This window comes from Chenopodium quinoa, unplaced genomic scaffold, assembly GCF_001683475.1.
Source record: "Chenopodium quinoa cultivar QQ74 unplaced genomic scaffold, ASM168347v1, whole genome shotgun sequence".
Classification (NCBI taxonomy): domain Eukaryota; kingdom Viridiplantae; phylum Streptophyta; class Magnoliopsida; order Caryophyllales; family Amaranthaceae; genus Chenopodium; species Chenopodium quinoa.
Genome location: NW_018745454.1, coordinates 4133511 through 4150427, shown reverse-complemented (window position 1 = coordinate 4150427; position 16917 = coordinate 4133511). Strand labels below are relative to the sequence as shown.

At 30.9% G+C, this 16917-nt stretch overlaps 1 protein-coding gene across 1 annotated transcript; it reads left to right on the top strand.

The window, feature by feature from the left end:
- The first annotated feature begins 5394 nt into the window (after positions 1-5394).
- On the top strand, positions 5395-8078 carry LOC110714200 (dof zinc finger protein DOF2.5). The gene is made up of 2 exons (XM_021892682.1): positions 5395-5646; positions 6505-8078. Exons 1-2 carry the CDS (start codon positions 5623-5625, stop codon positions 7579-7581), a joined length of 1101 nt encoding a protein of 366 aa, XP_021748374.1. The 5' UTR covers positions 5395-5622; the 3' UTR covers positions 7582-8078.
- Positions 8079-16917: the final 8839 nt, after the last annotated feature.

Sequence of the window (16917 nt, the reverse complement as noted above, 5' to 3'; positions counted from 1 at the left end):
TTACTACCGCAAGTTAATATTATTTTGTAAATTACTACCGCAAATTTAAAAAGTTGTGAATTACTACCGCAAATTTTTTTAAGATGTTGCGATTACTACCAAACCTCCATTAAACCCAACTATATATAACGTCATTATATCACTTTAACCCATGGTTAAAACCCTTAACCATGACGACATTATATCCCTAATCCATTTTCTTTTTTGGGGGGGCTGGTTAAAGCCCTTAACCATGGTCAAACACGGGTTAAAGGGATATAATGACGTCATAGTTGGGTTTAATGGAGGTTTGGTATCGCAACATCTTAAAAAAATTTGCAGTACCCTACCCCCAGGGGAAGTCGAATCCCCGTTGTCTCCTTGAAAGAGAGATGTCCTGAACCGCTAGACGATGGGGGCATACGGGCTAAACTTCCATCATACTATGAACATAATATGAGCAGTTTTTTGAAATTGTCAATATAATCGAATAATCAGATTCAAAAGATCTTTCCGTCTTACACAATTCCATAGAATTTTTTTGTCATTTCAATTTCATTTATGAATCATTCATTCGCTAGAAAATCCAAAATTATTAAATATTTATATAGACTAATTTATTCATTAAAAATGAATCGAATATTACTAATTAATCTAATACTAATTAGAATATTAATAATTAATCTAATACTAATATAGAACGCGAGATAATATGAAATTACAGAATACTTTCTGTTGTCGAATAGAAAGAAAAAAGGGAGTTTAAGTTAAACAAACCCTAAAAAATTTTACGATAGTAATTCACAACTTTTTTAATTTGCGGTAGTAATTTACGAAGTGGTATTAACTTGCGGTAGTAATTAGTAAATTATCCTTATTATTATTATTACGAGTACTACTATTACTGTGAATAATACATTAACATTTGGCTTGCATCCCATTTCCTAAAGTATGGGTTTATTTAGCAGAAATTTTTACGAGCGGTTAATGTTGTCTGACTTGTCTCATTGTTAGTTGCATGTTGAGAGTGAAATAGTATGAGTGGTAAGCATTCCTTTCAATATCATGGGATCCTACCACTAAATCTCATCTCTGCCCTTGTAGCTCTCTAAACACAAAGTTATTAAGTTTGTTTGTACTTATTTCACCTTTTATCTTATAAGCTCATATCGTACATTAAGGACTTGTTCTCTTCAACTTATTTCAGATACTTATTACTTACTCCCTCCGTTTTTTTTTTTTTTATATGCATCACTTGCATTTACACGGAGTTTTAGGACAGTTATTTGCTTCAATATTATATTGTGCAAGTGGGGCAAGTGGATGATTAATTTATTTTGATAAAAGTGCAATGTGGGTCATGAAATATATAGTATGTGTGAGAGAATAATTTATTTAATAATATAAGTGGGGACCATGAAAGAGAGTGAAATGATAAAATATTTTGAGTGGGGTATTTGAGAAGAGAGAGAGATAATAAAATATAGTATAAAGTTACCAAATATAAAAGTGATGCATATATAAAAAACACCCTTAAATAGAAAGTGATGCATATAAAAAAAACGGAGGGAGTATTCCTTAATAAATTCAAATCAGATCAGAAAGATTCAGATCAGACCAGATCAGAACTTTTGATTACCATTTACTTATTGCTAAATATCGTAAATTGCATATTAACTTTTTTTTATAAAAATTACATATTTAAAAAGTTCATAATGAGACGAATCTAACAAGATTCATTTTGATGATATTTTTCTTTATAGATAAGTATCAAAATACGGTCAAAGTTTAGTCAAATTGTTAAATCAGATCAAACCAGACCAGATCAGAAAAATTCATATTAGACCTTAAAAAATTCAGATCTGATCTATTTGTAAGTAGAAATAAGATGAATTAAACAAGGTTTTAAAATTGATCCTCGATTAATAAAGGGTGCAAATAGAGACCAGACTCATATTTTGGATACTGCTACAAGCCCTACTATTTCAACTTACTTACATGATCCACAAATTAATTAGCCTAGATTAACAACAATTTCATTATAATTCCCCCTTAATCCATGTTCCTAATTTGATCTTTCAATTTCATTTTTATAAAATTGCAAAACTATACCTTCCTTTTTCTTGTTTCCTCTTCCAATTATAAATCCACCTGGTTGAAAAACAATATACTAGTATTGGGTCTATTCTCTTCAGCTTATTTTCAGTTCAGTTTATTTCAATTTAAACCGTTCCGTTCTTAATTTCCTTCTTTCATAAAATATTTAGTTCGGTTCAGTAAAACAGACTCTTACTCTAGTTAAAAGAATGAAATTACCAAAAAAAAAAAAAAAAAAAAAATTATGTGTGATATTCACTAAAACTCCTCGATGTATGTGAAGATCCTCACACATGACAATTGACAAATAATTCACCATTTATAGAATCTTACTGATGAACTCAAGTAAGCATATTTAGCTAACTTAGGGTAACTAATAAATACGGCCACGAGTGAATATGAAATTGCATACCTAATTTAATTAAGCTGTCTTTTGGTTTTTGTGTTTTTGATTAATGTCAATTGATTATATAAGCATTCTTTCCAAATATGTTAATCTGACACGGCCAAATATATTATCACTGCCTAGTATTAGTCCATGATTTTAATTATGATGATCTGTATGAAGACCTTTTTGTCCACTAATTTAATTACGCAAAATCTGTCTGTTTAAATAGTCATCAATTTAAGCTGTAGTAAGATTGAGACATGAGTATTTAATTTTGCCTATTTCAAGTAATAAGCATTGGTCGATTTGTCATAGGATGCTCACTATTTCATAAAACAAACAGAGGGCGTACTGTACTGTACGTACGTACTTTGTAGTTTGTACAACCCTTGGTGAAGATAATATGTTATGCCTATATTAGCCAGAGTCGGATGCTTAGAAACGGGATGATCCAATTCTTAGTAAAACGAAATATTAGCCTTTTACTTTTAGTTGTTATATTGACGTGTTTCTGATACACATTTTAGTTGTAAACCTTACCACGTAACATAAATTTCTTGAAAACTACTGAGTATACGTAATTTCTTGTGAACTCTTCTATCCAACCGAACCTTCTTTACAATAATAATAACAGAATGATAAATACTGATGATTGATACAAACATGTAGTGACTCAGTGAGACATCTAGAATAATACTTTGTATATTGTGGTTTTATATTAATGTTACATAATTATAAAAATTATTTATCCATCTCTGCTTGACATCTGTTTTCCAATATAATATCAAAAAAAAAAATACAGTAAATTACTGGACGAAAGTTAATCCTACTCTAATAACAGATTAAGACAACTAACAAAATCCCAATTAAAAACCATATACTATACATTACAGCACAATATAAAAAGAATAATGTATGAAAGTAGGTCTAAACATGCAAAAAGACTTGTGTGGACCTGGTCCACAATAATATTATTGTGGACCAAAGGTCTATACACACGCAACTGACATTATATTGAACATAGTGACCATTATTTTTAACATAGTAACCTTATTTTTAACATAGGTACCTTTATTAAAACTACTACAACGTTTAATAATATTGTGAACTTGAAATACGACGCTATTACCCTAATTTTAGCATAGTAGCCTTTATTATTCATATTGATCAGTATATAAAATATTTCATTACAAAAATAACCACTAAGGCCTATATATTACCAAAATGATTTTTATTTCAACATAGTGACTTTTTTTAAATTATAGTGACCCTTTTTTGTTAATAAAACAACCATATTTTCTCTAATATTAGTGGTCCACAATAAATTAGTGTGAACCAGGTTCATTTAAGAATTTGTACTAAACATGATCTGATATCCACTTTGTAATAAAAAGGGGTAACTAATTAATAATTAATCAACAAATTAATAAGACTGAGCTGGAGAAATTCTCCGAATCAAAGGCCAACGGAGCATAAGAAAAGGTCGGTTTCTTAAGACTCTTTATAATTCCAGGGAACATACTTTTTCTTATCTTAAAGCATGAAAGAGAGAGGAAAAAAAGAATTTGTGTTAACCTTTTTTTTATGCTTATTTGATGTGAAGAGACAGTAACGTTGATCAACATGACTATAATTTATGCCCTTTTGGTGACATTTTACTATTTGTACTCATTTGTATTTAGGGTAAATCACTATTTGATGTCAAAACACGGTATACGTTAATATGCTCTTTTCAAGTCTATGTTATCTCTGGTGTGTTCTCGAGTTATCGATTTATTTCTAAATAATAATTACTGTCATCATTTATAAATTTTAAAATGAACTTTATTTTCTTCGGGATTTATAGAAGATATGAGTAATTTTATTATAAAAGTGCGACCAACAATACAACTAAATTCCATTAACATAAATATAACACAAAGGAAATATTTTGAAATTGGAGAAATTCTATCAAATGTGTGTTAAGCTTTTTTTTTTTTTTAAATTTGTATACACTGCAAATATATAGCAAGCAAACATTATTAATGACCCTGAAAGGTAAAGCTTAGAATAATCATTTATGCATGTAACATAATTAGTATGAAAGAAAATAATTAAGCCCTAATTAACCTAGCAATAGAAAAATGGTAATTTACATATAAAAAATGATAGAAAGGTGAGAAGAGAACAAAGAATAAAAACTTTCCCTATCTTCTGGTCAAAAAGCAGAAAACCCACCACAGGAGGCACACATCATATTTCCACAATCAAAGAGTATTATACACAATTTGTTTGAAGGCGCTCCACTACCATCTTCAAATAACATGTTTAAAATAATCTGAAAATTACATTTCATCATTACTATGATCGATTAATTTAATCAATTTTAAGACTCAATAAGTCCAGTTAATTAACATATTCACACTATTGAAAAATTAACATATAATTGAACTTTCTTAATACTTATATTCAAAGCCAATTGAGGAAGAAATAATTAAAAAAAAAAAAGGATAACTTATCATGGAATACATAATATATGATGTATAACAAGGTTCTATTGTATAAACTACACTTAGTACCCTATAATCATATTATTTTTACCATTTACATGCACTACAAAGTTAACTTTCACGTAATTTGAGATGATTAAATTCAATTAATCTCGTGTTATATAATTGGTGTACATTCATGCAGAAGTTTTTTTTTTTTTTGTAAAAAAAATAAATTGTGTAAAGACTAAAGAGAGATACAAAGAAAAATAGATGACGTATATAGAATATGATTTCAAGTCTTATATACCATCATTCAACATTTTAACCAACCGAACTAGTTAACATCCACTACAGCGAGAAAATGAAGCTAGAGTAAATAAAAGTAGTTTAAAATGTATGATAGAGTAAAAGAGACTAGGTAGGAACATACGTCAAAACAAACCCCAACAAGGTCATAGGCCATCTATCTTACATCATAAAGTGAGAGGCCTACACATAAAGCCATCACACAAACAATCACAAACATTCTTTCTTGCAAAATTAAGTCCATTTGCAGACAAAATTAAAAGGAGCTGATTTTTATTTTTCTCTCTTAGCCTTTCTCTTCCCCTCTTTTCATCTCAAAAGACATCATCTCATCTCATCTATTTTTCTTGCCTTTTTCTTCACCTTTTTTCCTTTGGATTCATGGATGCTGCTCAATGGCCACAGGTATGTCTATATATCTATCATGCTCAACTATTATTATTATTATTATTATTATTATTATTATTATTATTATTATTATTATTATTATTATTATTATTATTATTATTATTATTATTATTATTATTATTATTATTATTATTATTATTATTATTATTATTATTATTATTATTATTATTACCTTTTACTTAAACTTAATAATCCATGTTTATCTTCTGATAAATAGTTTGGTTTTTCTTTAGGTTTTAAACTAAAGATCTACAAAATTAAAGTGGCTTTTTTCACAAAGAAAAACCCTTTTTGGCGAAATTTGGTTTTATGTGCATGAAACTTTTCTCTGAAAGATGTTTAATGGAGTCATTTCCATGTCTTTCTTCCCTTTTCCCCTCTCTTTTTCTTCCCTTTTTTTCTTTATTGTTTGTTCAACTTTCTTGTTTGTTCTTGAAACATGTAAAAGCTTTTCACTTTTCCTTTTCTCTTAACCCTTTTTAGTTATGTGATATGAAAAACAAATACATAAAGTTTATGTTGTAGTAGTAGTGTTTAGAGAAAAGGTAATATTAGTAATTATTGTGTGTTTTCTTCTTTCTTTAGTGATCTACTTTTACATCAATTCAATCTCAAATTCAAAAAGACATAACATAAACTTTGTTTGTTGCAATCACTACTCTATGTAACACGCGCACACATACACAAACACACACTTCCTGATCCATCTACATGTTATAGCTTCATTAGATTGTTTAATTTAATTTGTTCTCATCAATTTTCTTATAAAAGTGTTGAGATGAAAATCACTTTATCTTTTTACTCACAACTTTTAATTTTATTTTATCTCTTCTTGGTTATTGTGGGGGTATGTAGCATCAGCAAGTAGCTGGTTTTTCAAGGGCAATGGAAGAAATAGCAATACCAAACAATAACAATAATCCTACAAACAATAATTCAAGGGCAACACAAGTTGTTGGAGATCAAAGAAAAGCAAGGCCTCAAAAAGATCAAAACATCAATTGTCCTAGGTGTAATTCTACCAACACCAAATTTTGCTACTACAACAACTACAGCCTTACTCAACCAAGGTACTTTTGCAAGACTTGTAGAAGGTATTGGACTCAAGGTGGCTCTCTACGAAACGTCCCCGTCGGTGGTGGCTCTAGGAAGAACAAGAGATCATCGTCGTCCTTGTTGTCGTCGACCTCAAACCCATCAATCAACCACCCCACTAAACTCATCCCTGATTTAAACCCACCAAGTTCTTTGTCACACCTAATCACTGCCTCACACCAAAACCCTAAATTCCTTGAAGGTCATGATCTTAACCTTGCTTTTCCTATGCAAGGTATTTTCCACCCTAGTAATAACAACAATAATGAAAATCATGAGCCAATTAATATCATGAACACTAATAACAACAATGCTAATAACACAAACAACAATAATCTTTCTTCTAGTACTACAACTAACACATGTAGTACAACCACCTCTACAACCCCAATTTCAGCCCTTGAGCTTCTAAGGACAGGGATTGCATCTAGGGGAAGCCTAAACCCATATGTTCCGATTCCGATGCCGATGCCAATGCCGGATTCCAACACTCTATACCCCTCAGGGTTCCCAAACTTGCAAGAATTCAAGCCAAACATGGATGTGTTTTCGCCGCCAAATGATCATAACATGGTTGGATCAGGTGACAATAATAATGTTGGATCAAATAATAATAATGGTGGTGCTAATTCTGCTAGACTTTTGTTTCCATTTGCTGATATGAACAAGCTTGCTAGCTCAACACCAACAACAACAACAACTCATCATCATCATCAACAAGAAATTGAAGATCAAAACAACAAAGGAGGAAATAATCATCATCAACATCATCATAATAACAACAATAATAATCATCATGGTTATTGGAGTGGCATGTTAGGTGGTGGAACATGGTAATTATAAAGTAATTAGAAGATCAAAGAATCATATTTTTTTTTTATCTTTTTATTTTACTATATGGTTGCTCACTTGTTTAATTTGGTTTTTTTTTAAAAAAAAACTAACATATATATATAATAGGGGTACATCTTAATTGTTGTATTTGATGATAATATTCATGTAATAGCTAGTCTTGGGAGTTTTCTTTTCTTTTTTTTTTTTTAACTTAGGGTTTTGGGCAAATTTTTTTTTTTTTTTTTTGGTTTTTACATCAAGGGTTCTTAGTAGGTTAGAGATAGAAGAAGAGGTGAATGTATAACTGTATAAATTCTAGCTTTCATGGTTTATATTCATACCTTCTTCTATCTATAACATTAAGTTAATCCTTTTAATCGAACTTTTGTATCCTTTTTTTATTAATTAAGTGCTTGATGATGATTTATTATTTACCATAGAAATTGCAAGTATGTAGTATATTGTAATAACACTTTGTCAATTTCATTTCTTTGCTTAAATGATCCTATTCAATTCACCTATTACTCACATATAACCACATACATTCATGATATATTAGCACATACTACTTATCCGGCAAAATCATACAAGAGACGGCGATCTTTTCTATTTCAAGAGATAACTTGTTACTTTCTTTAGGGTAACTTTAAAATAAGTCAATCAATACATACAATACAACACCATCCCGCATCTAGCTAGCTAGGCCAGGTGTTGGTGTACTAATTAAGTATAGTTTTGGTTAAATACTTGTGATTACCAATGTGGGCATTATATTATTCTTTCTCAATCTCTTAATTATTCCTGAATGTTGAAGGGTGTGAAATCTGACATCTTTATCCATTTTGGGGAAGAAGGTGAATGAGAGAATCTTCCAGCCTTGAAAACCACTTCCATGAAGCCAATAGGAAATTGAAGCATATCATATCATATAATTCGACTACTCTATAGTATAGACTACTAGTTTTATTTAGGATAATTAAGCTACTATATATTATAGTATGATATTATATTAATTAATTAAATGGTGTGACAATGATATTGGAGCTTATTGTTGCCCATTAATCTCAAATGAAATCTATGTCTTACTTACTGTATGTTACTAAATTAAAGATCATACAACTTGCTCAACTAAATAGGATATTAAAACATTAATTTAAATCCAAACACTACATGATATAAACTTAATGATAAAAAAATAATAAAAAAAAGTTTACCTGCCTCAACAAAAGCTCACCTAATCACATTATAATTCATGTAGAAGAGGACCCCATAATTTTAAAATTTTGGCCCATCAATATCCATGAATGTTCATCATTATTGCATGTTTCTAAGTTAGCCACCCTTCTTTGTTTTACTTAAAATAATCACTGTTATTACAACTATGATTACTCTTAGATAAAGGTAAATAAATTTTAATATAAAAAATTAATTATTTTTCAAATTAAAAAATTATTTTAAATCTGACAAACCCTACTTTTTTTGGTCTAATGAGGGTCCACCCAAACATTCCCTCTGGGCAGGCGTGCTCATTAATAATTCCCTCCACTTTCAGTCAATTTTATTGGGATTTTTTTTAAAAAAAAAAATTTTAAAAAATAAATAAATTTTGGTTGGATTTTGAGTCAATCAAGCTAATGTTTTTATAAAAAAAGGATGGAGACTAGAAAGGGTTGGAGTTGAAATATTTGTCGGACCAATCTGCAACTACCTTTCTAAGGTAGATGCTTTGATTGTTAATTAGACTTGGGAGCTTGATTAGAGCTCTTTCTTTTCAAGGAAAATAGTAGGAGCTAAGGCACACTTTTAATTAATGAAATGCGCTAACAAATCAGGATAATTATGTACTTCTTTGTCAATAATTTACAAGGTTTGCTTCATATTTCAAACGTGGAGCTTGTTCACTTCAACTTAATTTCAGTTCAGTTCAGCTCCAATTAGATTAGTTCAAATCAGTTCAGCTCCTAATTTTCTTCTCTAATAAAATATTCATTTCAGCTCATTTCAACTCCAATCAGTTTAGTTCAGTTCAGTTCAGCTCCAATCAGTTCAGTTCAGTTCTGCTCAGTTCAATAAATGTGAACAGCAGGCCCGTAGTACGAAGTATATGTTTGTGGTATTTGTAGTTGATTCTAATGACTTTCGAATACTTAGGTAGAGATATTATTTATCATATAATTTGTAGATAGATAAAAAAAAATCGAGTAATGTTGATGAAATGTCTCTTTGACTGCTATCAATATTTAAAATTTATTAATTAGACTTCATGATAGATTATAAGGAATTCCATATACAGTGTCTAATTATTTATATCTATTTCACATATATGTTCTTCACGAATTAGATAGAAAGAAATAAACAATAATACAAAGTGTAAGCCTATGCAAATAGAAAATCAGTATATGGATTGGAGTAATATCATTGATCAATATAATAATATTTTGAGTAAATTAAAATTATAGTATCTCTTAATACATTAATTGTATGCTTAGAAAATTAGACGTACACCATGCAATGCTAATATTTTTAAAGAAAGAATTCAATGAAATATCGTTAGGACTGTTAATAAATAAATAATATAGAAACAAAAACAATAATATAAAGGTAGACTTTCTTTAGCTGGAGTATAAGTGAAGAAGGAACATATATAACCTCTGAAAATTATTTCAAAACAATTTCTTCATTCAATCCAATCAGAAACATCGCATCAACAACGCGCTCTTGAACAACCTTTAATAGCACGATTTATAAATTGCTTGCTTAGAAACGAATGTTTCAACTTTCATACCTTATTTTCCAACATTTGTAGCTCATTTGATCTCGGCAAATCTTTAAAGTTGAAACATTACAATAAACAATAATTCTTTAAGTTTTTACTTTTGACCAATTTCATCTAATAGAGATTATGAAATAATCTACAATTCCACCAAAACTTAGTTTAAACTTGTACTTTCAATGTTGCATATTAAGGTATCATTAGTGGAGAAAGAATCATTAAGTAGATCATTGGTAAAAAGCTCCCGGTTCAATACTTGTTCTCTTTATCTTATTTTAGCTATTTTAATAGGAAAATGTTATACATAGCCCTTAGGGCTACATATAAGCATTAAATTTACACTTGAAAATCGTAAAAAGTTAAGAAATCATCAAAATATAAACACTAATAACATTGATTTACGTGTGTTTTGGTCATGAATTCCTAATTTTATACAGTTTCCAAGAGTATATTTAATGCTTATGTATAACCCTTAGAACTACATATAACATTACCTTTAATTTTAATAGAGGTTGTGAGTTGAAATTAGGGTTAGGTTGCCTTGTAGTAACCAAAAAAAAAAAAAAAAAAGCTATCTTGTCTTATTTCATACGTAGTATTAAATAGATTTGTAAATTCCCAAATAAAAAAAAAAAAAGTTCATATAAATTTTAAAAACTCATAGAAAATAAATTTGAACATAATAAATTAAGTTCAGATAAAGTGATTTTTAAAGAATATCATAAATGAACAAAACAAAGATTTAGCCCTTCAAATCGGGTGTTCATGTGGCTGGCTGCACAGTACACAACAAAAGTTCAAAACACTAAATAGATAACCCTAACTGATCATTTAACCTTGAATCCTTGACCGAGTAACCCCTAACTGCCTAAGTGACCCCTGATTTAGTAACCATTGACCGTATAATCCCTGACTGATCGAGTAACCTTTAAATAAGAAACTTTGACCACATGCCACATATAAAATTTTGCACCCTTTAAATTATTATTTATTTAATTAAAAAAAAAATTTAAAAAAAAAAAAAAAAAAAAAAAAAACTCTTAAATTAGACCCCCCCCCCCTTTTTTTTGTTTTTTTTTTTTTAGGAATTCTTAAATTAGACCATTAGTCCAATAAAAAATCAGCAAAACATATACTTCATTAAAAAAAATGCTCTATCAAAAGAAAAGGAAAAATAAAATTGAGATGCATCGATCAATATCATCATTCCTTGGACTTGAAAGGGTGACCCATAGGCCAATTGATTACATGTTTAATTTTTATTTCTAGACTTAATAATACTCCGAAACAATTTTATTTTTTTTATTATTATTACGAAGATAATGTCAATAAAAACTGTTAACTCCTTAATTACAGTAATTAGCAGGTAGCCAACTTTCAAGGGAATGAATGATTGTGCGATTAGGGCGACATAAGCCGACAAATTAGAGGTAAGTGGGACCCATTAACGAAAAAAAATTGCGGTAAGAAATTTGGGCGTTGTTGTCTTTGTGATTAGTGAAGGATAGATTTGATATCATGTTAAATTTAATGATGGTGACTTAATTTAAATTATATTTAATTACTCCATAAACTGCCAAATGCGGCCATATCCCACTGCTACATATTGAAGACCCCACCTTTTGTCAACTCTTTTTCTAAGTGTCATTTGTACGACGTAATTTATGTATTGTTTTTTTTAAAAATGTGTATATAATCTTGTGTAAGCTGAGCTTCTTTGAGCAAATTGCTAGAGCCTATGATGTACATCTTTTATTTATAAATAAAATACATGTAATAAGTTGAATTTTATATATACTTCGTAAATTTATATATTGAGTACGACTTTAAATTTCAATTAATATATTAAAAATATGTTATTTAAAAGATATTTTTGAGTGTAATATAACAATATTTTAGGTTGGATTTTGAGTTATCAAGCTAATTAATTTTTTTTATAAAGGGTGGAGAGGGTTGGATCGAGTTGAAATATTTGTCGCATAAAAATATTGATGGTTAAAGTTGGACAATAATTACAAAGTTGAACGACTATATGTTACATATCAAGTACTCTATTATTGCATTTTTATTTTGAAAGTTTCAAAATCATTGAAGAGGGGTTAATATCAATGATCCTTTAATCGAAATAAACAATCTTCTTAGGAGGATCTTATAGGGTTGGTCTTGCCACGTTTAGTTACGTAATTTTCCTTATTTTGGATTTTCTCCTCTTTTACGTAAAAACATATATAAATCATTTATAATTTTATACGGAGTACTATCTTTTATTTGGTTAAAGTTTCAATTCATTGGTAAAAAAATAAGAAAGTAGAAACCCTACCTATTCAATAGGCCACAAAGCAAGCCCTTGTGAGACTAATAATGATTATGAATGAAATTAATAAATCAAAGGAAAACTCTCTTTTGTATGCTTAATTAATGGAGTCCTAAAACACAGTACATATATATGACACCAAACTCAATGTTAATTAACCTCAAAAGTCAAAACAGGCCCAAAGACTTTTATTAAAAACATTAGTATTAGTGTTAGACTAGCAATCATTTCAATTTCACTCCTAAAAAGGGTGGGTGGGAAATTACAATTGAATTTTGGGGGCAATTACCTATATTTGCCAAATGGACTTAAGAAGCTTGTAGATGACGCCAAAAACATATCAAAGCTAAAATGATGGGACACCGACGATAATTATATTTATAGAGGAGGAGATTTTCAAGGGAATTGATTCTCAATATGGACGTTCTTTGGTGGTGGTCCATATTGGTCACATAATAATAATCCATGTATATGCAATATGCATGTACAAGATTAGAAATTCATCTTGTTAAAACGTTCATCAAGATGTTATAAACAATACTCCATATTTAATTAAATAAAGAGAAATCTATCCATGACCACAAAGTCCATAACTATTCAATCAGATATATTAATCAAAATTAACCAATGGTAATCTCCGGACTATGAAGAAATCTTTACCCGAACTCATTGGGTCACAATTAGAGCTGTCAATTCGGATAAACGGGTCAGGTTTGAGTCGGGTAAGAGTGGGTCGGGTCAACTCGGGTCGGGTCAATTCGGATTAATTCTATAACCTATGCGGGTCGGGTTTGGGTTATGTCATGCTTGAATCAGGTCACGTCGGGTCATACTTCTTATCGGGTTTGGGTCGGGTTTCGGTCGGGTTACATTTGGGTCGGGTGAACAATAGGACGGGTTTAATTCGGGTTTTCACAAGTTAGGGTAATTCTCGGGTTCGGTTCGAGTCAGGTTTGGTTCAAGTCAATAATTTGCGGGTTAGAATAAGGTCAGGTCATTCTCGGGTTTGAGTTGGGTTCGGTTCAAGTCAATAATTTGCGGATTATAATCAGGTCGGGTCATTCTCGGGTTCAAGTCGGGTTCGGTTCAAGTCAATAATTTGCGGGTTATAATCAGGTTGGGTCATTTCCAAGTCGGGTCGTTTTCGGATTCAAGTCAGGTTATGTTCAAATCAATAATTTGCAGGTTACAATCAGGTCGGGTCATTTCCAAGTCGGGTCATATTCGGGTTCAAATAACTATAAATAGATAATTATCATTTTTATCAAGCTAATTATTTCCTTTGACTATAATATATATGACAATATACTAGGGAACTATAGTCTATAATTTAGGAAGATAACTATCTCCTTTGATCATACAACAAATATATACTATATTTAACTCTTAAATTTGAGGATGATGCTCCTTTCTTTTGCTGGCCTGGACCGACTTGGTCTCTTTAGACAAAATACTTTGATCAACAATAATAAGGTGGTCTAAATTGCATATAAGGTGATTTTAAATCGGGTCAGGAACAATTTGGGTTGAATTTAGGTCAGGTCAATAACAAGTCGTGTTAATTTCGAGTCGGGTTAATAACTGATCAGGTTGAATTTTTAGGTCGGGTAAGTAATACGTCTGGTAAAATTTGGGTCAAGTCAATAACAACTCAGGTTGAATTTGGGTCAGGTCAATAACAAGTCGGGGTGATTTCGGGTCGGGTTTGTAACAGGTTGGGTTAAATTCGGGCTGGGTTAGGAACCAGTCGGGCTGAATTCAGGTCAGGTTAGTAACAAGTCAAATTGAATTCGGGTTTTGACAGGTTAAAACGGTTTAGGGTCAATTTCGATTCAAGTCGGGTTCGGTACAAGTTAATTAAATTAGCCGTTGAAAACCGGTAAATTGCTGCAAGTTGTAAACTGGTAATTAAATTGGTCGTTTAATAGCAAGTTGGATGATTCCACATACCCAATTGGACTGTCGTAGGGTATTAAGAACCATGGTAAAAATTTTGGCAATTTTTATTTCCCGGCAAAAAAAAAAGTCAAAAAAATTCCAAAACTGAAGGCTAATATCCACGCTTTATGAGAATTTTTGGAGGTTTCAGGGTCCGGTGTCGAAAAGTCTTTAAATTATATGTGATACATCAAGGGGTCATATAATTTCGTTTGGAACCATATATGATCATTATTTGATGTAATAAATATTCGTGGTAGGCTTGAATTAATAACGAGATCGGTGCAAGTTGTAAACTGGTAAATTGGACGTTTAAAGGCAAATTGGATGGTTCGACCCTCCCAATTGGACTCATGTAGGATATTAGGGACCATGGTAAATATTTCCGCAATTTTATATCCGGACGAAAAAAAGTCAAAAAATTCCAAAATTGAAGCTAAGATATGCTTTTGGAGAAATTTCGAATGTATCAAGGCCCGGTGTCGAAAAGCATTGAGAATTTTGGGAATACATCTCGGGGTTATATAATGTCGTTTGGAACCATATATGATCATTATATGTTGTCATAAATGTTTGTGGTAGGCTTGAATTAATGAAATCGGTGCAAGTTGTAAACCGGTAATTAAATTGGTTGTTTAAAGGCAAATTGGATGGTTCTACCCAGCCAATTGGACTCTCAGAGGGTATTAGCGACCATAAGAAACATTTCGGCAATATTTAATTCCGGGCGAAAAAAGTCAAAAAATTCCAAAATTGAAAACTTTTATATCCACGCTTTTTGAGAAATTTTGGAGGTTTTAGGGCCCGGTGTCAAAAAGTCTTGAAGTTCTAGGGGACACATCTCAAGGTCATATAATGCCTTTTGGAACCATATATGATCTTTTTTTTTTGTCATAAGTGTTCGTGGTAGGCTTGAGTTAATGAAATCGGTACAAGTTGTAAACCGGTAAATTGGTCATTTAAAGGCAAATTGGTGGGTTCCACCACCCAATGGGACTCCCTGACGGTATTAGGGATCATGGTAAACATTGCGGCTATTTTAATTTTTAGGCAAAAAAAAGTCAAAAATTACAAAATTAAAGGCTAATATCCACGCTTTTTGAGAAATTTCGAAGGACTCGGGGTCCGGTGTCGAAAAGTCTTAAAATTTTAGGGGATACATCTCGGGGTCATATAATGTCTCTTGGAGCCATTTATGATCATTATATGTTGTCACAAATGTTCGTGGTAGGCTTGATTTAATGAAATCGGTGCAAATTGTAAACTAGTAAATTGGCTATTTGAAGGCAAATTGGATAGTTCAACCAACAAAATTGGACTTCCAGAGGGTGTTAGGGACCATAGTAAAAATTTTGGCAATTTTTATTTACAGGCGAAAAAAGTCAAACAATTCAAAATTGAAGGTCTATTTCCACGCTTTTTGAGAAATTTTGGAGGTTTCGGGGTACGATGTCGAATATCCTTGAGATTTTAGGAAATACATCTCGGGGTCATATAATGACATTTGAAACCATATATGATCATTATGTGTTTTCTATGTTCGTGGTATGCTTGATTTAATGAAATTAGTGCAAGTTATAAACCGGTAAATAGGCCGTTTAAACGTAAATTGGATGGTTCCACCAACCCAATTGGACTACAGAAGGATATAAGGGACCGTGGTAAACATTTCGACAATTATTATTTTCGAGCGAAAAAAGTCTAAAAATTCCAAAATAAAACAAGGCTAATATCCACGCTTTTGGAGAAATTTTGGAGGTTTCAGGACTCAATATCGAAAAGCCTTGAAATTCTAAGGAATACATCTCAGGGTCATATAACGTTGTTTGGAATCATATTTGATCATTATTTGTTGTTATAAATGTTCGTGGTAAGGTTGAGTTAATGAAATCGGTGTAAATTGTAAACTGGTAAATTGGATCATTCCACCCACACAATTGGACTACCGGAGGGTATTAAAGACCATGGTAAACATTTCGGCAATTTTTTTTTCCTGGTGAAAAAAAAAGTCAAAAAATTCCAAAATTGAAGGCTAATATTCACACTTTTTGAGAAATTTTGAAGGTTTCAGTACCCGGTTTCGAACAGTCTTGAAAGTTTAGGGGATATATCATGGGGTCATATAATGTTGTTTGGAACCATATATGATCATTAATTGTTGTCATAAATGTTTGTGGTAAGGTTAAGTTAATGAAATCGGCACAAGTTGTAAACCGTTAAATTGGTCGTTTAAAGGCAAACTGAATAGTTCCATCCACCCAATTGGAATCTCGGAGGGTATTATGGACCATGGTAAAAATTTTGAAAATTTTTG

Bases quoted from the DNA above. Each gene is read 5' to 3' on its own strand.
- LOC110714200 (XM_021892682.1), top strand. From the start codon at position 5,623: ATGGATGCTGCTCAATGGCCACAG. The intron at 5,647-6,504 runs GTATGTCTATAT...GGGGGTATGTAG, and splicing joins ATGCTGCTCAATGGCCACAG to CATCAGCAAGTAGCTGGTTT.